This window comes from Dicentrarchus labrax, unplaced genomic scaffold, assembly GCF_905237075.1.
Source record: "Dicentrarchus labrax unplaced genomic scaffold, dlabrax2021, whole genome shotgun sequence".
NCBI lineage: Eukaryota > Metazoa > Chordata > Actinopteri > Moronidae > Dicentrarchus > Dicentrarchus labrax.
Window position 1 is genome coordinate 11198294 of NW_026136721.1, and position 21796 is coordinate 11220089.

Here is a 21796-nt window from a genome sequence, read left to right on the forward strand (position 1 = left end):
GTAACTTTGCCAGTAGGAACTCTATGCTCTCCAACACATTCAGTCCCATTTGAGTTCTCTCGGGACTGATTCACCAGGAGACTCAGGTAGGCTGTTTTATTTTATACAATATATATTTTATCTGATTCTCTCCCAGTGACATTTTGATTAGTGACTGATTATTTTATGCAGGTGACAGTATCTTTTTGTCGTCATATACATTGTTCCTATAGTTACCTGTTACAAAAGAACTCTTGAGTGGACAAGATATTTAAATAGCTTTAGGGCAGCCCATGACTAAAGATGTTAATTTTAGAGTTTAATGTAATTATTTAAATATATTGGACGCACCATCTATTTAGGTTTGTAAGTGCGCTCTAGTGCATCAGTGTCGGTGTGTCTGTCCAACCCTGTCATAGATTATATGGATATGGATTATTATGTAAGCAAATGTTTTGCATTTATATTTCCAGTGATGGGAATAACAGCGTTATAAATCACGGCTTTACTAACAGCGTTACTTTTTTCAGTAACGAGTAATCTAATTGATTACTCTTCCCATCTTAATAATGCCGTTACCGTTACTGCCAAAAAATGCGTTACTATAATTGAAGCTGGTTTTTTTTCATCAGACCAACTAGATCTCTGAGCCAAGAGGCAAAGACTTTTTTTTCACTGTTCTTCCTTGGTTAGTGGGCAGTGCACGAGACAGGCGCATAAATGCTGACGATTGGCTGAGGTTGAGTAAAATTTCATGGTAAGCCAATAAATAAATAAAATATCAAAAGTTCCAAAACATCTATTGTGTTATTTGTATCGATCCACTATATAAACAAAATATCTACATACATGGCATTTGATTGGAGGCTAGTCTCACTTTGTCCCACAGCAACATTAAAATAGTTTAGATTTGTGTACATTGTTTCTGTTAATAATGTATTGTATTAAGTGTCCATTTCATTATAATATTCAGATTTATCATAAATAGTTGAACATGCACATGTATTTTAAGTTCCGTTAAAGAGGGGTGGAGGTGGGGTCACATTTGAGCATTTAAAAATTGACTTGAATTGCTAATCGAACGTGACCAGTTTTAGCACAAACCGCTAATTACCTTATAACGCTAGTCAAAAAGTGAAAAGAAATCGCTATTTCTATACCACTAACAAGGCTCAATATAGCACCACACTTACACGGTAGCATAATTCAATTCAATTCAATTCAATTTTATTTGTATAGCGCCAATTCATAACAGAAGTTATCTCAGGACACTTTTCAAATAGAGCAGGTCTAGACCGAACCCCTTATAACATTATTTACAGAGACCCAACAGTTCCCACCATGAGCAAGCACTTGACGACAAGGGCAAGGAAAAACTGCCTGTTAAAAGGCAGAAACCTAGGACAGATCCTTCGGCTCTAGGTAGGTGGTCGTCTGTCTCGACCAGTTGGGGTTAGAGAGACAGACAGACAGACAGGTGCACAGCAACAACAGTATTGGCAATGGCAATCTAGCAGGACCATGGCAGGAGGCTCCACCAGGATCGATAAGAACCTGCGAGACGAGAAAGCACAAGAAGTGAAGTTAGTAACATGCATTAATGGGACATGAATCAGTGCACCATGGGAAGTCCCCCGATAGTCTAGGCCTATAGCAGCATAACTAAGGGATGGTTTAGGACTCACCTGATCCAGCCCTAACTAACTTTATCAAAGAGGAATGTCTTAAGCCTACTCTTGAATGTGGAGAGGGTGTCTGCCTCCCGAACCACAACTGGAAGCTGGTTCCACAGGAGAGGAGCTTGGTAACTGAAGGCTCTTGCTCCTGTTCTACTTTTAGAGACTATAGGAACCACAAGTAGCCCAGCATTCAGAGAACGTAGTGTTCTAGAGGGGTAATAGGGTACTATGAGCTCTTTAAGATATGAAGGGGCCTGACCATGAAGTCACGAAAACAGTCACACGACCAGTCGAACTCTCTCAGATGGGAAGTGAATCTTGCGTGAAGATTGATGCCGGAAGAAAGCCCTAAGCGCATAAGAGAAGCAATGTCTTCAAATTCGGTTGAATAATCCGCCATCTCTTTAATGTGTATCCTGTGGAAGCACTAGTCTCTGTTGCGTTCAGTGCTTCTCTTATGAAAACATATCCCAGAGAACGGACGAACTCGGTACACGTGTTATTAACCCCTAGGTTCATTTTGCGCCGGAATTGTCCTTTAAGTACAGTTTTAGGTACCTATACTATGTGGAACTTCCGTTATATGCTACTCCAGTACATTTAATTGTGAAATACTGTACTTTTTATTCCACTGCATTTATGAGACCAGTACATTAAAACTACTAGTTGCTTTGCAGTTTCATATTTTACACACAAAATATAATGAGCTCAAACAACATGATGCTTCATTATATTAACTATCAAACTCTATGAAGTTTGAAATTTGGTCCAACCACAAAAAAATACTTCCTACTGACAAACTGATAACATGACTTTAATAGTATTAAATCACTTTATCACTTTATTATGGTGTTACAGATTGGTCATTAATAGAGACAACCTTTTGGTTGCCAGTTTGTAAAATAATTATTTGGCTGATATTATAACAAGCCGTTTCATATAATGAGTTGTGTATTTGAAACTAAAGTATAGTCTGTTTACACTGTAACCTCCAATTCATCCATGACATATAAATTTGAGGAAGTGTTGAGTCCCAGGTCTCTGAACTTGATGTCAAGCTTGGAGGGCAGTGGCATTACATGCTTAAATATAGTCAATAAAGAGTTTTCTCATGTGTTTCTCTGGTCCAAAGATTTAAATGTAGCAGTAATGTACTGCAGGAAAATGAAGTCTTAGCTATGTGTGTTTTAGTTTGTGTTCATCTCAGCCTCCAGAGCTTGGAGCTGCTGTGAAACACCTAATACTGTTCAACTAGGCAAATGACAAATTGCATATTCAACATGTTTGGTGTTATAAACCCTGAGGTGGTGGAACATTTTCCAGGAAAGTCATGATTCAAGGTCATTTTGCTATAGTAAATTAGTGACCTATTATTCAATTGCATGGAGGTCTGGTCATAAATGTTCAATATTGAGTGTTGATGACGTGTGTGACGAATTGACGATTGACTAATTTTAGGTTTTGATATTTGATAACATCGATAGGTTGATACTCACCTCTTATGGTCCAATGGCAGTATGGTTCAAAGGTGGATGGAAGTTTAAGCTGTAACTGACTCCTCAGTCAAAAAAAATGATGGATTCTTTGAAGGATGACGATGTAAGGTAATAATCTGTAACTTCTTTCATATATTTTCATTTATCTTTTCAACTGGTTGTATTGTATAGACCTAGATCATCTTAAAGTCAACTGCACTGAATCAGAATGCCCTTGAGATTGAATACTCTGTATTCTCTTACAATACAGACAACTGGGCATCAGACGCAGTAAGTGCATCAGATCAGCAGAATAATTTCAGTTTTAATTACTTTTCAGGGTGAATGTGAAGAGCCTCATATCTACATTCAGTGACACAAAATTGTCAGGAAATTCTTCTGGTTCAAAGGACAAGGCCAAAGGGTAAGAAGATCAATTGATAAATTAGGGCGGTTTTTTCAAATAAAACTGCATTTGAAAAATATCTATCTATCTATCTATCTATCTATCTATCTATCTATCTATCTATCTATCTATCTATCTATCTATCTATAATAATATTGTGGATAGGGGTCAAGTTGTATTTAAGTACTATTATTAAAACAATTGCAAAATGTATTTCAGGTCAGCTCCCAGTGGATGTTGGAGCGTGAAGTCCAAGGAACCCCCTTTACTTTTCAAAGACCAACAGTAAGATAACACAATTTTACTGTCTCACTCATTTATAATGTGATTTTCAGTATTATTCATTGAGGGTTAACACAATGTGATCTTTCAATCCTCTTCTCTTCTTTCAATGCAAGACCTTTCCTTGCCAGTGGTTTAAGGGAATACTATCCACCAACAGCCAGTTAGCTTAGCTTAACACAAAGACTGGAAACAGGTAACAACAGCTAGCCAGCCACATCAACAGGTTATATTTCGCTTGTATGATTCATTAAAAATTAAAGTGTAAAAAACTATAGCATAACATCTAGCATACAGACATGAGCTTAGTATCAACTGTCTCATCTACCTTTCAGCAAGGTTGTTAGCTGGTGTAAGGTTTAGAAGTGGAGTTAATTCATATTTGAAAGTTGTAAGGCTCAGCAGTTAATATAATTAATATTTGAGTTAATTTACTAGAAATGTATTTACAATGTTTAGTCAGTTAATCATTTACATATTTATGTTACACAATTATTATTTACATATTTACATGTTTACATATTTCACACAGTCAGGATATTCTGTTGAACCTGCCTCTGATTCCCTCACGTTAACCTCAGTCTAAGTTGTAGCTTCTGATTGGTTAGTTCAGTCATGTAGAAGGTCCGAATAAGGAAGTGGAGTTGTTGTGAGTTGTGAAGTTCAGTAAAGTACCGCTTGAGAAAGTCATCCATCCTGTTGTTTATTCTCATAAAGAGTGATCCACCACCACATACTGAACCCTCACGTTACACTAGTTAGCACATGCTAACAATTGCAGCTGAGATTAGAGCACATAAACAAATTATTAAATAAAAGAATAGAAAAAGACATCACACTGTAAATGTTGATCAGCTCTCTGTTCAATGCATCCAACCTAAAGCTTGACAATTCAATTCAATTCAATTTTATTTGTATAGCGCCAATTCATAACAGAAGTTATCTCAGGACACTTTTCAAATAGAGCAGGTCTAGACTGAACTCTTTAAAACATTAATTACAGAGACCTAACAGTACCACCATGAGCAAACACTTGGCGACGGGGGCAAGAAAAAACTGCCTGTTAAAAGGCAGAAACCTAGGACAGATCCTTCGGCTCTAGGTGGGTGGTTGTCTGTCTCGACCAGTTGGGGTGAGAGAAAGAGAGAGAGAGAGAGAGAGAGACAGAGAGAGACAGAGAGAGACACAGACAGACAGGTGCACAGCAACAACAGTATTGGCAATGGCAATCTAGCAGGACCATGGCAGGAGGCTCCACCGGGATTGATAAGAACCTGCGAGATGAGAAAGCACAAGAACTCCGGGGAAGAAGTGAAGTTAGTAACATGCATTAATGGGACATGAATGAGTGCAGAAAGAGAGAGGAAGACAGGAGCTCAGTGCACCATGGGAAATCCCCCGATAGTCTAGGCCTATAGCAGCATAACTAAGGGATGGTTCAGGACTCACCTGATCCAGCCCTAACTATAAGCTTTATCAAAGAGGAATGTCTTAAGCCTACTCTTGAATGTGGTGAGGGTGTCTGCCTCCCGAACCACAACTGGAAGCTGGTTCCACAGGAGAGGAGCTTGGTAACTGTTCTCTGCAGAGAAGCTAGTACAGGAGAGATGTGATCTCTTTTCCTAGTTCCTTTCAGTACTCATGCTGCAGCGTTCTGAATTAATTGGAGCATTTTAATTGACTTATTGGGGCAACCTGATAATAAAGAGTTGCAGTAATCCATCCTTGAAGTAACAAATGCATGGATTAGTTTTTCTGCATCTGTCTGTGATAGGATGTGTCTAATCTTTGTAATATTACGTAAATGAAAGAAGGCAGTCCTGGAGGTCTGCTTTATGTGGGAGTTAAATGACAAATCCTGATCAAAGATAACTCCAAGATCCCTGACAGTGGTGCTAGAGGCCAAGGTAATGCCATCTAGAGTAACTATATTTTTAGACAGTGAGTCTCTAAGGTTTTTGGGGCCAAGAACAAGAATTTCGTTTTTTTCTTAGTTTAACATCAGGAAATTGCAGCTCATCCAGGATTTTATGTCCTTAAGACATGTTTGTAATTTAGATAATTGATTAATTTCATCGGGCTTGATCGATAGATATAACTGCGTATCATCTGCATAACAGTGAAAGTTAATGGAGTGATTCCTAATAATGTTGCCTAAAGGGAACATATATAAAGTAAATAGTATTGGTCCAAGTACAGAATCTTGTGGAACTCCATGACTAACTGTAGTATTTATTGAAGATTCATCGTTAACATGTACAAACTGGGAACGGTCTGATAAAGATGACTTAAACCAGCTTAGTGCGGTTCTCTAATGCCAATTTGATGCTCAAGTCTCTGTAAAAGAATATTATGGTCAATGGTGTCAAATGCAGCACTAAGATCTAATAGTACAAATACAGAGACAAGTCCATTGTCTGAAGCAATCAACAGGTCATTATTAACTTTAACCAGAGCTGTCTCTGTGCTATGATGAACTCTAAATCCTGACTGAAAATCCTCAAATAAACTATTGTTATGTTGAAAGTCACACAACTCTTTGGCGACTAAATTCTCCAGAATCTTAGAGAGGAAGGGAGGTTAGAAATCGGTCTATGGTTGGCTAAAACCCCTGGGTCAAGAGTGGGCTTTTTAAGAAGGGGTTTAATTACAGCTGCTTTAAAGGACTGTGGTACATATCCTGATAATAAAGAAAGATTAATCATAGCCAGTAAAGAAGTGCCAATTAAGGGAACAACTTCTTTAAGCAGCTTAGTTGGGATCGGGTCTAATACACAGGTTGATGGCGTTGATGAAGAAATTATTGAAGTTAACTGATGAAGATCGATAGCAGAAAAACAGTCTAAAAATATATCTGCGTTTACATTAGTAAAAGTCCCTGCACTTGGAGAGCCACTGATAACTGTTGATAGAAGTTGGTGATTAATTTTCTCTCTAATAGTAATAATTTTATTATAAAAGAAGCTCATGAAGTCATTGCTACTTAAGTTTATGGGGATATGTGGCTCAATAGAGCTGTGGCTCTCTGTCAGCCTGGCTACAGTGCTGAAGAGGAACCTAGAGTTATTCTTATTTTCTTCTATTAGTGCTGAGTAATAGGCTCCTCTGGCATTACGGAGGGCCTTTCTATAAATTTTAAGATTATCTTGCCAAATTGAGCGATATTCTGATAATTTGGAAGAGCGCCATTTCCTTTCAGATTTCCTAGCTATTTGCTTTAACTGGCGGGTTTGGTGGTTGTACCACGGTGCTAGTCTCCTATGTTTTAATAATTTCCTTTTTATAGGAGCGATAGAGTCTAATGTTGATCATAGTGAGCCTGCAGCACTATCGACAAGATTATCAATTTCAGAGGGACTAAAGTTGTTATAGGACTCTGTTAAATTCAGACATGGCATTGAATTAAACACTGAAGGAATCTCCTCCTTAAATTTAGCTAGAGCACTGTCAGATAGACATCTGCTGTAGAAAGTTTTGCCTAATGGCTTATAATCTAATAGTATGAATAAAAAAGTTATTGACTCATTGACAGGCCTGCCTATATAGCTGACTGCCTATAGACATTTGCAGTGACCTTGCTGAAGGGTTCAACAAACAATTAACTGATGTTGTCATCCTTTCAGATTGGCGGGACCAGATGATAACTATTTTGACTACAAATCAGAAGATCAATTGATAAATTAGGGCATTTTTTTCAAATAAAACTGCATTTGAAGAATATCTATCTATCTATCTATCTATCTATCTATCTATAATAATATTGTGGATAGGGGTCAAGTTGTATTTAAGTACTATTATTAAAACAATTGCAAAATGTATTTCAGGTCAGCTCCCAGTGGATGTTGGAGCGTGAAGTCCAAGGAACCCCCTTTACTTTTCAAAGACCAACAGTAAGATAACACAATTTTACTGTCTCACTCATTTATAATGTGATTTTCAGTATTATTCATTGAGGGTTAACACAATGTGATCTTTAAATCCTCTTCTCTTCTTTCAATGCAAGACCTTTCCTTGCCAGTGGTTTAAGGGAATACTATCCACCAACAGCCAGTTAGCTTAGCTTAACACAAAGACTGGAAACAGGTAACAACAGCTAGCCAGCCACATCAACAGGTTATATTTCGCTTGTATGATTCATTAAAAATTAAAGTGTAAAAAACTATAGCATAACATCTAGCATACAGACATGAGCTTAGTATCAACTGTCTCATCTACCTTTCAGCAAGAAAGAAAATAAGAATATTTCCCAAAATGTCAAACTAAAGGAAAATAACACTCAGTTAATCTACAGGTTGTTAGCTGGTGTAAGGTTTAGAAGTGGAGTTAATTCATATTTGAAAGTTGTAAGGCTCAGAAGTTAATATAATTAATATTTGAGTTAATTTACTAGAAATGTATTTACAATGTTTAGTCAGTTAATCATTTACATATTTTTGTTACACAATTATTATTTACATATTTACATGTTTACATATTTGACACAGTCAGGATATTCTGTTGAACCTGCCTCTGATTCCCTCACGTTTACCTCAGTCTAAGTTGTAGCTTCTGATTGGTTAGTTCAGTCACGTAGAAGGTCCGAACAAGGAAGTGGAGTTGTTGTGAGTTGTGAAGTTCAGTAAAGTACCGCTTGAGAAAGTCATCCATCCTGTTGTTTATTCTCATAAAGAGTGATCCACCACCACATACTGAACCCTCACGTTACACTAGTTAGCACATGCTAACAATTGCAGATGAGATTAGGGCACATAAACAAATTATTAAATAAAAGAATAGAAAAAGACATCACACTGTAAATGTTGATCAGCTCTCTGTTCAATGCATCCAACCTAAAGCTTGACAATTCAATTCAATTCAATTTTATTTGTATAGCGCCAGTTCATAACAGAAGTTATCTCAGGACACTTTTCAAATAGAGCAGGTCTAGACTGAACTCTTTATAACATTATTTACAGAGACCCAACAGTACCACCATGAGCAAGCACTTGGCGACGGGGGCAAGGAAAAACTGCCTGTTAAAAGGCAGAAACCTAGGACAGATCCTTCGGCTCTAGGTGGGTGGTTGTCTGTCTCGACCAGTTGGGGTGAGAGAGAGAGAGAGACAGAGAGAGACAGAGAGAGAGACAGAGAGACAGACAGACAGACAGACAGGTGCACAGCAACAACAGTATTGGCAATGGCAATCTAGCAAGACCATGACAGGAGGCTCCACCGGGATTGATAAGAACCTGCGAGATGAGAAAGCACAAGAACTCCGGGGAAGAAGTGAAGTTAGTAACATGCATTAATGGGACATGAATGAGTGCAGAAAGAGAGAGGAAGACAGGAGCTCAGTGCACCATGGGAAATCCCCCGATTGTCTAGGCCTATAGCAGCATAACTAAGGGATGGTTCAGGACTCACCTGATCCAGCCCTAACTATAAGCTTTATCAAAGAGGAATGTCTTAAGCCTACTCTTGAATGTGGAGAGGGTGTCTGCCTCCCGAACCACAACTGGAAAATGGTTCCACAGGAGAGGAGCTTGGTAACTGAAGGCTCTGGCTCCTGTTCTACTTTTAGAGACTATAGGAACCACAAGTAGCCCAGCATTCAGAGAACGTAGTGTTCTAGAGGGGTAATAGGGTACTATGAGCTCTTTAAGATATGAAGGGGCCTGACCATGAAGAGCTTTATAGGTGAGGAGGAGGATTTTAAATTCTATTCTACATTTTACAGGGAGCCAATGCAGAGAAGCTAGTACAGGAGAGATGTGATCTCTTTTCCTAGTTCCTGTCAGTACTCGTGCTGCAGCGTTCTGAATTAATTGGAGCATTTTAATTGACTTATTGGGGCAACCTGATAATAAAGAGTTGCAGTAATCCAGCCTTGAAGTAACAAATGCATGGATTAGTTTTTCTGCATCTGTCTGTGATAGGATGTGTCTAATCTTTGTAATATTAGGTAAATGAAAAAGGCAGTCCTGGAGGTCTGCTTTATGTGGGAGTTAAATGACAAATCCTGATCAAAGATAACTCCAAGATTCCTGACAGTGGTGCTAGAGGCCAAGGTAATGCCATCTAGAGTAACTATATCTTTAGACAGTGAGTCTCTAAGGTTTTTGGGGCCAAGAACAAGAATTAAATTTTTTTCTTAGTTTAACATCAGAAAATTGCAGCTCATCCAGGATTTTATGTCCTTAAGACATGTTTGTAATTTAGATAATTGATTAATTTCATCGGGCTTGATCGATAGATATAACTGCGTATCATCTGCATAACAGTGAAAGTTAATGGAGTGATTCCTAATAATGTTGCCTAAAGGGAGCATATATAAAGTAAATAGTATTGGTCCAAGTACAGAACCTTGTGGAACTCCATGACTAACTGTAGTATTTATTGAAGATTCATCGTTAACATGTACAAACTGGGAACAGTCTGATAAATATGACTTAAACCAGCTTAGTGCGGTTCTTTAATGCCAATTTGATGCTCAAGTCTCTGTAAAAGAATATTATGGTCAATGGTGTCAAATGCAGCACTAAGATCTAATAATACAAGTACAGAGACAAGTCCATTGTCAGAAGCAATCAGAAGGTCATTATTAACTTTAACCAGAGCTGTCTCTGTGCTGTGATGAACTCTAAATCCTGACTGAAAATCCTCAAATAAACTATTGTTATGTTGAAAGTCACACAACTCTTTGGCGACTAAATTCTCCAGAATCTTAGAGAGGAAGGGAGGTTAGAGATCTGTCTATGGTTGGCTAACACCCCTGGGTCAAGAGTGGGCTTTTTAAGAAGGGGTTTAATTACAGCTGCTTTAAAGGACTGTGGTACATATCCTGATGATAAAGAAAGATTAATCATAGCCAGTAAAGAAGTGCCAATTAAGGGAACAACTTCTTTAAGCCGCTTAGTTGGGATCGGGTCTAATACACAGGTTACTGATGAAGATCGATAGCAGAAAAACAGTCTAAAAATATATCTGCATTTACATTAGTAAAAGTCCCTGAACTTGGAGAGCCACTGATAACTGTTGATAGCAGTTGGTGATTAATTTTCTCTCTAATAGTAATAATTTTATTATAAAAGAAGCTCATAAAGTCATTGCTACTTAAGTTTATGGGGATATGTGGCTCAATAGAGTTGTGACTCTCTGTCAGCCTGGCTACAGTGCTGAAGAGGAACCTAGGGTTATTCTTATTTTCTTCTATTAGTGCTGAGTAATAGGCTCCTCTGGCATTACGGAGGGCCTTTCTATAAGTTTTAAGATTATCTTGCCAAATTGAGCGATATTCTGATAATTTGGAAGAGCGCCATTTCCTTTCAGATTTCCTAGCTATTTGCTTTAACTGGGGGGTTTGGTGGTTGTACCACGGTGCTAGTCTCCTATGTTTTAATAATTTCCTTTTTATAGGAGCGATAGAGTCTAATGTTGATCATAGTGAGCCTGCAGCACTATCGACAAGATTATCAATTTCAGAGGGACTAAAGTTGTTATAGGACTCTGTTAAATTCAGACATGGCATTGAATTAAACACTGAAGGAATCTCCTCCTTAAATTTAGCTAGAGCACTGTCAGATAGACATCTGCTGTAGAAAGTTTTGCCTAATGGCTTATAATCTAATAGTATGAATAAAAAAGTTATTGACTCATTGACAGGCCTGCCTATATAGCTGACTGCCTATAGACATTTGCACTGACCTTGCTGAAGGGTTCAACAAACAATTAACTGATGTTGTCATCCTTTCAGATTTGCGGGACCAGATGATAACTATTTTGACTACAAATCAGAAGATCAATTGATAAATTAGGGCAGTTTTTTCAAATAAGACTGCATTTGAAAAATATCTATCTATCTATCCATCCATCCATCCATCCATCCATCTATAATCTTGTGGATAGGGGTCAAGTTGTATTTAAGTACTATTATTAAAACAATTGCACAATGTATTTCAGGTCAGTTCCCAGTGGATGTTGGAGCGTGAAATCCAAGGAACCCCCTTTACTTTTCAAAGACCAACAGTAAGATAACACAATTTTACTGTCTCACTCATTTATGGTGGGATTTTCAGTATTATTCATTGAGGGTTAACACAATGTGATCTTTAATCTATATATATGTATAGTTGACTGCCTATAGACATTTGCACTGTTCTTGCATATAACTGATGTTGTCATTCTTTCAGATCGGCAGGACCAGATGATAACTATTTTGAGTACAAGTCAGACTTGTCTTCAGTGGACAATGGCCATGTTAATTTTGAAAAGAAAATGTAAGACAGACTTGTGACTTTTTGTCCCAGCAGTGTTCATTTTACTTTGCTGACACAGTTGTCAGTTATGCTGCGTTTTCCACTTATTTGTTTTCTAAATAACAGTTTGCAAATGTGACATACTGCATTCTTGCATCCGAGGATTGTTGTTATTTTCTAATACTTATAGACAGTGGACATCAGCGTTAGTGTCTAGTTATGAGGCATGGAGTAACCTCATCTACACTTGTCAACTTGAGCCTCTTGTAAATGGATGGAATATTCTTTTATAGTTTCTGCATCTTTGTCTTTTAACATGTACAATTTTAGTGTTTCTTTTTTCTTATCGCCTCCTTTCAGAAATTTACCATATGGGATGCCTCAGCCGTGGGGTGGACATGTGATGTGTACTATGAACGTACAAAGGTATTTCTCCTGCATCTTAAACTGTCTGATACCAAAGCTACATCTGTCTAATTTAGCAGTTACATGTATAGTAATGTTACGCGTCTAATGATTTTCAGGTCAAAGATACCGTCTGCTGCGTATCCAGTACCCAGACCTGATCGCAGAGCTCCTGATGACAACAGGTAAAAGTCACTGATCAGATTACTGTCTATTTCATGTGCTGTTATTGAAAGAGTTAAAATAAAAAAAATCTTTGATACATTTAGCAACTTGGTGACATGCTCAGATGGCATTATAAGTGGTGTTTTCATATAAACAATTTGTTCTCACACACAGTCTGGTGTGCTGGTAGAAGTTGAATGTAAATATATACAGTGATACAGACAAGCTCTATAAACTGTAAAAAACAATTGCAAACAATTCAAAGAATACTATATTCAATTCCATACAAGCAAACAGTAGGACCATACTATATGTAATATTATTATATACAGTAGGCCAGTTCCTTGTTCTACACTGTATTTACTTATCATTACTTAGATATTGTCCCTGAAGACCAACCTCTATGTTGCAACACCCTTTACTGGTACATTCTGAATATGAATAACAGAGCAATCATGCTGTTATGACTTTCAGGGCAAAAGGGAACCGTGCAAAGTCCAGTTTGGAGTCACAGAGGACTAATCAGGGGAGGGATTTTCCATCACATCATAAGTAAGACAAAACATGTTGAACTTCTAAAAAGACATACGCACTGAAATCCTCACAGTTACCTTAAAGTGACATTACAATTACAGATTCTTGAGATGGATGGAAAATAGTATTTTTTTGACTTTCAGTGTCTGTCGGGACTATCTGAAGACAAATTTCTCGTCTGAGTCATCCGGTTACTCTTCGTCTGAGACTTCTGGATCAAGAGATTCCCAACATGATGAAAGGCCAGTTTTATATGGTGATATGTGAGACACTTATTACTTATACTACATTAATTGTTGGAGTGCACCAGCAATTTAGTATTGCACTTCTACAAAGATCAAAATCCTATCCAGAGATATCCTTACTCATGGTGTGTCTACACAGCAGCTGCTTTAACTGCAATTTTTCAGCTGCCTGTCTCACATGCTATTTTCAGAACAGATACACACTAGGGGTGTAATGATTCACCAAATCCACGGTTCAGTTCAGACCTCGATTTTTGAGCCACGGTTCGGTTCATACCGCGGTTTTCCCCCGTTTCCCCATCTTGCAGAGAAACAGAGAGAGAGAGATGTTATCTGATATTGCATTAAGCGGATAAGGCAGAAATCTTACATTACGGAGTGTCAGTGAACGCACCACTGCAGATGTCACTCACTAACGTTAGTTTCGGTTTGGACCCACATGCACTTGAAAACTGAATCACGGGTGAGTTTATGAAACGTACTGCTGATGGGGAAAGCCAGCAGAGACAGACACAGGGAGAGAGAGACAGAAAGAGGCGGAGCAAGCAGGCGTGTTTGCCGTGAGTGACCAGAGGTCCAGGCTAGGTGTGTGAGTGTGGGGAGAAGAGAAAGGGAGCAGATTAAAGTAGTAAATAAACTACAGAAGGGACAAACCAAACACTGGCTCCAGATACGGCCTTTCCTGTTTTTCATGGCCATCGCTTCACTACGAGTTGCCACTAAATCCCACCGACATCCTTTGGTTTGAATATAATGTCTAATTGTAGGGATCTGAATAGCCAAAATAACAAAAGAATGTCTATATGAAAAACATTTTTAAGAATAAGGCCTTCTTTAACTAATAGATGGGTAGGTGTTAGGGCTAGGCTCCCAGAAACACTCCACAATGCGATTGCTAGCTAGCTAACGAATGAATCTTTGCTCTGTGTTGCTAAAAGTTGAAGATTGGACAAGGATGTGATAAAAGGGTTCAAAAGCACTTCAATTAACTTTAATGGCTAACACATTGAACACATAGCATACATTTCTATGCTTTATGTAGTAAATAATAGCTGCAATTTATTTCTCTATTTGAAAACAGAAAGGAGGTGATCTGTGACATCTGCCTCAAGTTACCAGCTGTGAAGACTTGCCTGACCTGTGCCATCTCCTACTGTGATGCTGATATCCGGCAGCATTATACTGTGGAAGCACTGCAGAGACACGCATTGACAGATGTGCGTGATGAAATTGAGGAGAAACGCTGCCGGCACTATGAAAAGTCTCTAGATTTCTTCTGCAAGACTGATCAGATGACTATCTGCAGCATTTGTGCACAAATCACAAGTCACAGAGGTCATGACATCATCCCTCAGAGTCACGTTAAAATATCTAAGCCTAAAACACCTGAGACAGGTGAGTAAGGCAAGGGCTATCTATCTATCTATCTATCTATCTATTAAAAAAATAAGTGTCACAAATGATTTCTTGTGCAGGCTTTTCTTTGCCAGTGGTGCCTCCTCCTGGTAAGATTGAGTTCCTGTCAGTGAAGCGAAACTCTGTGGTCCTAAAATGGGGAAGCCCGAAGGGACTGGAGGGGCCTAAGAGGTTCAGAGTTAAGTGGAGATCCTTGGGTGGAGAGGTGGAGAAGTGCTTAGTCATTAAAGAGCTTCATACAATTGAAATAAACAATCTTCAGCTTGGACAACAGTATTTGTTCAGTGTGGCTACAGAAGACCAGGATGGAAATTTAAGTGAATGGGTCACAGAATCTGTTTTCACAGGTAATATCAGAGATGCTAAGATATTTCATATTCCCTTCACTGCATTGTGTTCATATTATTTTGAGAAAATAAAACAGTTTTATTTCAATGAACTGCTCTTTTGCAGTGGTGCCAGCCCCTCAGCACTTAACAAAAGGATATTCAGAGGCCACGGCTTTTTCCTTGACATGGACCAAAGGAGAAAGCATGGAGGGAATTCCACATCAATTCCTACTAACTATCACAAGTCCAGGGAAAGAGCAGCAAGCAATACACACCGAAGAGTGCTACAAGATATTCTCTGATTTAAAGCCAGACACAGAGTACAAGATCACTGTCGAGACAGTGCTGAACAATCAGTACAGTGAGAAGGTCTCTACAACTATACACACAGGTGAGAGGTTATATTGCCTGCTTTTTTATAAATTCACAGCATATCTAATAATAATAATAATACATTTTATTTAAAGGCGCCTCTCTGGGCACTTGAGGAACAAGGTACAATACATAAAAATAAAAAACAGTAAGAAATAAGAACCAGACAGGAAAAAGACAATGTAGAGAGTTAAGTGGGGTATGCAGTTCTGAATAGGTGAGTTATTAGTCTTGATTTGAAGAGGGGGAGAGAGTCCAGGTTCCTGATGTCCGGTGGAAGTGAGTTCCAAAGTTGGGGGGCAGAGCGGCTGAAAGCCCTGCTCCCCATGGTGATGAGGCAGGCGGGAGGGACAGAGAGGTGGACAGAAGAGATAGATCTGAGGGAACTGGATGGGGTGGCGATGTGGAGGAGTTCGGACAGATAAGGAGGGGAAAGGTTGTGGATGGCCTTGAACAGTAGGATTTTGAAGTCTATGCAGAGTTTGACCGGGAGCCAGTGGAGTTGCTGCAGAACAGGGGTGATGTGGTGGACGGGAGGGGTTCTGGTGATGATCCGAGCTGCAGAGTTCTGAACCAGTTGAAGTTTATGGAGGTATTTGTGAGGTAGACCAAAGAGAAGGGAGTTGCAGTAATCAATGCGGGAGGTGACAAGGCTGTGTACAAGAATGGCAGTGGAGTGGGGAGAAAGTGGCGGAGGCGATTAATATTGCGTAGATGGAAATGTGCAGACTGGGTGATGTTATTGATATGCGATTGGAAAGATAATGTGCTGTCAAGGATGACACCCAGATTCTTAACCTGAGGGGAGGGGGAGACAGAGGAGTGGTAGATGGTGAGGGAAAACTGTCAGCTTTTGAAAGGGTTGATTTAGTGCCAATGAGAAGAATAATATTACTATATACAGTACTGTATTACAGGCAACATAAAATATTGGCAGAAACACAACCGTACTATAAGTACTATATAGTACTGTAAGTACTGTATATTTTATACAAAAAAATTATTAGATTAAAATGTTTATTATACAAAGAAATGTTTAGGTCACTATATAATTATAATGAATATATTATGAGATTTGTGTGTGACAAGAGAACACAGTAGAAAGAAAAGTTCTGTTGACCATTCTGCTGATGCTGGAAATGAGAAGAGCCTCTTATTGTGCAGTTGTATTAGGAAAGGGGACCAGTTTGGCATGGGTTTGGGTATGAACCATAGTTTTAAACAAAGGAATGTTTTTACCTGATGCTGGTATGAGATGAAAAGTGAAGGGATCACTGATCCTTATTACAAATGTTAACCTCACCGTGGTGCTAGAGGAAATGTCAGGGAAGATATCTTACAGGATAAGGGAAACATTTTACCTGCTGATGGTACTACAGGAAAAGTCAGGGAATCACCAAAGTCATGAAGATTCATCCAGCATCCATGGCAATCCATCCAATAGCGAAGATTTATTTCAGTCTTGACCAAAGTGGTATACTGACCAGGCCCCTCTTTTGACTTCGCCCAGATACTCTCCAACAAGAAATGCCCATTGTAGTCACTTCCAACAAAGTCTAGGGCTCAGGGCCCCCTGAACCCCTGGTCCCCTTGGCCTGTGCCCATTAGGTCTGTTTGGCAATCTCCACTTCATTAACACCCTTGTTAATTATTAAAAAAAACAACCCAAGATAAACCTGATGACTTATTAGGAGGTATTCCCTCCCTCCTCCAGAGCCACAGAAAACATTATATAATATACTACTTGAGGTTTTAACAGTAGTTGAGAGTAGTACTCCCCATGATGACTGAACTAATATTCTTTTAGACCTACTTACACTTTTGTGTAACTAATAGATAAAGAGCACAGTGTAACATCCTGTACATTTATTGGTCTCTTCATGTTGATTCACAGAGCCATGTCTCAGGAAGGTGCTGTCAAAGATGGGACTTGAAGACTACTATGACAACAAGCTCACACTTAGTTCTGTTCTGGAGATTAATCAGAATGACACATCAGAAAACAAACTTGAAACTGCAAACTCACTTCCTGAGGCCTTCTTGAAGAAACTTATGATTTTGAATAAAAATGCTAGAAGTGTCAGATCCCACGATGTAGACAGAGACAAGAACAATGCCATCAATCCCCTGGACCTGATAACTGCGTTGTTTCTCTGTTCAGATGGCTTTCTTCAGCAGGACATAGTTCTGAAAATGGTACTCTGCCAGTTTGCTCTCCCACTCTTGCTACCAAACCATGAAACAAGAAAAATCACAATGATGCTGTGGACCATGCGTGATATCGTCAGAGCTTTCAGCCCCTCAATCCAGGCGTTCAGAAAGAGAAGCTGTGAGGAAAGAATTGTACTCTCTGATATTCCTCTGGTGTCATTTGTCAGGCTGGGGAGGACATCCTTGTCCAAGTCTCAGATGTTGAACAAGCTGTTCAGTAACACCAGGCAGTGCCATGACACATTTTATCATCACAACATGGAGTGTGGTGATGTCCCCAGGAGGATTTCAGAGGGGCTAGTAGAAATCAGCTGGTACCTCCCATGTGGGAAGAAGACTGTAGACAAATTCACTGAACCACTGGCTGTTGCCAACCTCAGAGGAGACATCAAGGCCTTTGACAAGCAATTCTCGTTCCTTTGCCGAACATCCGCAGCCATTTACATCTTCTGTGATGAATCTGAAGCTGATTACTTCAAGAATCTGGAAGGAAAAGACGTGAAAGCAAATGTCAATTTGATAAGCAGCATGCATGGGAAAACCACGCTCAAAATGATGACGATGAAACCAAGTTTAAAGACAACTAATGTGACCGGGAAGAAAAATACTGATGAAGAGCTAATAAAAGCTCTCCAGGAATCAATCTCTAAGATGTTAGAAAACTGCCCAAACAAAGTGTCTGTGGAAAATCTGGCTGACGCAGCTCGCCAGTGTGGGATCCTGGTTGATGAGGATAGTGATGAATGCCAGAGTGCGCTAAAGAATGCAAGTAAAATCACTAAACAAGTCACTAACGCCTCTGAATTCAAAGACAAAAAACTTAAAGGAAAACAGCTAAGATTTGAGATGACAGCTGCAATGTCAAGCTTCCTTCATGGCGTGGTCACCTCAGAAACACAATGCTACTATTTCCTCAAATGGTTGGAAATGGATCTGGACAATAAGTCCCGAAACCAGCTCTCAGATCTGCGGGATCGATACAAAGACGTTAGCCAGAAATTTCCCCAAGACGCAGAAAAAATTGCGGAGATTGACAAGCAAATATCTGTTTGTTCTTTACGCCTGGATCACTTTTTCCGAGAGTGTGGGCAGCTGTATGAATGTGCGAGTGACCTGCCAGAACTCAGCCGTCAGAGAAAAACCATGGAGAAACTCCCAGCACTGTGTGCTCGGATGCTGCTGGATGGTTTCCCTCTTGAACTTGTTGATGGAGATACAGCAAACATCCCGATGAAATGGATCACTGAGGTGCTTACTGAGCTTCACAACATTATGCAGTCCAACAGCAAGCTCAAGGTCATTACCATCATTGGAGCGGAAAACTCAGGAAAATCGACTCTGCTCAACACCATGTTTGGGGTCAGATTTGCAGTCAGCAAAGGAACATGCACCAGAGGGGCATTCATCCAACTGATCAATGTCAACAAAGACGTTAGAGAGGAACTGGGGTGTGACTGCCTATTGATCATTGACACAGAGGGACTGAAACCTAATCAAATGGTTCAAGATGATTACAGCCATGAATGTGACAAGGAAGTAGTGAGCCTCGCTGTGGCACTAAGTGACGCCACAATCGTGAGCGTTTCCAGGGACAACTCCAGTGAGAAAGACATCTTGGAGATGGTGCTTCATGCTTCATGCTCAAGGTTAAAATATGTGGGAACAAAGCCACTGTGTCATTTTGTACATAGTAACATGTCTGATATGCCTGCTGCAGAAAGGAGGAGTAGTACATATTTGGTAGAACAGCTCAATGAAATGATCCGGAAGGACACTCAGATGAAGAAGGACAAAATCACTAAGATCTCAGATGTGATGCAGTTTGATCCAGACACTTGCAGCTGGCATATTCCTCCGGTTTGGCATGGGACTCCACCGATGGCTCCTTTCAGTGTTGACTATAGTGAGACTGCACATGCTTTGAAAAAGCGACTAATAGGGGACCTCAGAAAGTGCCAGAAAAGGGGTGATCTGACAGATTTTATCAGGACGGTGGAACACTTCTGGAAGACTCCATAAGAATTGAGGCCACATCTGAGAAAAATGCAGCAAATTAGTGTGAACAGAGAAACTGGGAATCAGAGTAATTAATAATTTTCTTTTCAGTATCATCAACAAAATGGAATCCAGTTAAATTTGAAAAAGAAAAGATATCTGGTCAATAAAAACTAGTTTATTGTCACCCTTATTCACTTTTTTATTTACAATGCATTTTTTAAAAGATCAGACCTGTTGAACACTGTACAAATAAAACATTAAACATATACGATTGCATAAAATGAACATGTATTTTTAGACAGTCTGTCTTTTAATTTCCACCTGAATAGGGAAACAGAGGTATGGACCCTAAACAACAAAAATCATCATGTTTGTGTTATCAAATATTTATCAAAAAGATATGACGTTAAAAATTACAGTATCTGCAATAATTTTATTTGCCTGCATTGGTTGAATTATATCAAAAGTGCATATGCTGAAGATAATTCTAAAAGTAATTGATATGTATATGAATTTATGTGGCAGTTTGTAGAAAAAAGATGTATATATAATCTCATGTACTTGCTCTATCATTAACAAAGCACTGACTTTTGCTATCAACTCTACAATAAAAACACACAGTCATATGAAGATTTAATATGTGGCATTATTGAAATTGTGACAATAATTCCTCATACTCATATTCATACACCTAACTTCTTATCAGGTGAGGTAACTTAGTAAACTGCATGTTAGTGTCAGTTCACCTAAATTACTGAAAAAAACAATCTCAGAAATCTTAAATGACGAGGCAACTAAACCCCTAAACTAGGGTTTAGGGATAACCCTAAGCCTAAGAGATACTAATTGTGTTTGAGAAAATGTTTTTTTTTTCTAATTTGTGTGAACTGACCCATGTTACTCATTTGATTAACTACTATATATTTTAACAGTCTACCATCTCCCATCACGTTAAATACATATTATATTCATACAACAGTAACACATTAAAGGGGTTATTTGAGACATGATGGAAGTGAAACTGAAAAAAATTACAGACACCAAGAAGTCTTTGTACATCAAGAAGAATTACATGAACATTAACAGTGTGTAGTCTGGCCCATGTTGCGTTTAGTGCAATAGAGTGAGGTCAGCGAGACATCATTCGCACAAATTCTGTGGAAAGAAAAGGTATGTTGTTATTGTTGAAAAATACCACCTTTAACTACATTATTATTTTCTTTAATCTCCTTTTGCTTCATCCTAAACCTTCGCCTAATAGCTCTTATCAGTACTGAATGCTGCATGCACCCTGAAGAAGACTGTATCATGCCTGATATTATTATACTGTATTTGCATTGTTATTCAAAGACAGTCATTCTCTAATGCCACCTGAAAGCACTGTCTTTTTTTAACCTTTACCTAAAGTATTTATCACTTACCTTCAAAGTCCACCTGTCCATCCCCATTGAGGTCTACATCTCGCAGGATCTCATCGATCTCGCGGTGGTTGAGCTGCTCCCCCATTAGTTTCTTCATGGCTTCCCTCAGTTCCCCAAGGCTGATCTGACCATCGCCATCAGAGTCAAACTGTGAGACAAAGTGGATGGGGTAGAGAAAAAAAATTAAAAAGCATATAAAAAGAACTGTATTACAGGTGAAAGCTGGAGAAAGGGAGTACTCATAAAAAAAAAAGTTGGTCTATTTGGCTGTAAGTTAATTCATTGCATTGCAGACCTCTTTAAAGGCGTCCCTCAGCTCCTTGACACCAATCATGTCTGCAGTCTCAGCGAGCATTTTGGGACCCATCAGTTCCACAAAGTCCTCGAAATCCACTCTGCCGCCACCTAGAGGGGGAGAAAATAATAATGCACGGACAACATTGTTAACTGATCTTTTCTGTGTCTTTAACAAGCAAGAAAATTAAAACCCAGTTGTTATTTATGACACTTGTAGTGCCTAGTGGAGCTTTAGTTTAATGCTAAATGGAGCAAAGTGCCAAGTAAATACCACCAGGCTGTACAATGGCACAATCATGAGGAATTTTCTCTCTACAGCCTGCTGACATCCACAATCCTGGTTTTATA

General features: G+C 39.0%; 2 protein-coding genes across 13 annotated transcripts in view; one reads left to right on the forward strand and one right to left on the reverse strand.

The window, feature by feature from the left end:
- On the forward strand, window positions 1–19915 carry LOC127355002 (up-regulator of cell proliferation-like). 10 transcript variants are annotated; one of them, XM_051385422.1, is made up of 15 exons: window positions 1–86; window positions 3143–3262; window positions 3474–3557; window positions 3759–3824; window positions 7646–7711; window positions 11760–11825; window positions 11990–12076; window positions 12416–12481; window positions 12580–12645; window positions 13100–13177; window positions 13303–13422; window positions 14486–14799; window positions 14880–15167; window positions 15274–15540; window positions 17416–19915. In XM_051385422.1, exons 2-15 carry the CDS (start codon window positions 3231–3233, stop codon window positions 19749–19751), a joined length of 3936 nt encoding a protein of 1311 aa, XP_051241382.1. In that variant the 5' UTR covers window positions 1–86; window positions 3143–3230; the 3' UTR covers window positions 19752–19915. The 10 variants fall into 10 exon arrangements, with proteins under 10 accessions (XP_051241382.1, XP_051241383.1, XP_051241387.1 ...); XM_051385423.1 differs by having other exon boundaries at window positions 13303–13401; XM_051385427.1 differs by lacking the exon at window positions 11990–12076.
- cabp2a (calcium binding protein 2a) overlaps window positions 19891–21796 on the reverse strand; it is a 19426-nt gene continuing 17520 nt past the window's right edge. For all 3 annotated transcript variants that reach the window (XM_051385447.1, XM_051385449.1, XM_051385448.1), the window contains 3 exons: window positions 21447–21556; window positions 21152–21299; window positions 19891–20885 (listed from right to left, as the gene is read on the reverse strand). In XM_051385447.1, the coding sequence (XP_051241407.1) occupies window positions 20860–20885; window positions 21152–21299; window positions 21447–21556 (284 nt within the window). In that variant the 3' untranslated portion in view covers window positions 19891–20859. The remainder of the gene's footprint in view (window positions 20886–21151; window positions 21300–21446; window positions 21557–21796) is intronic.

Excerpts from the sequence above, each read along its gene's own strand:
- LOC127355002 (XM_051385422.1), top strand. The coding sequence starts at position 3,231 with ATGATGGATTCTTTGAAGGATGACGATGTAAG. Across the intron at positions 7,712-11,759 it reads TTACTTTTCAAAGACCAACA|GTCAGTTCCCAGTGGATGTT; the intron begins GTAAGATAACAC and ends AATGTATTTCAG. Across the intron at positions 12,077-12,415 it reads GTTAATTTTGAAAAGAAAAT|AAATTTACCATATGGGATGC; the intron begins GTAAGACAGACT and ends GCCTCCTTTCAG.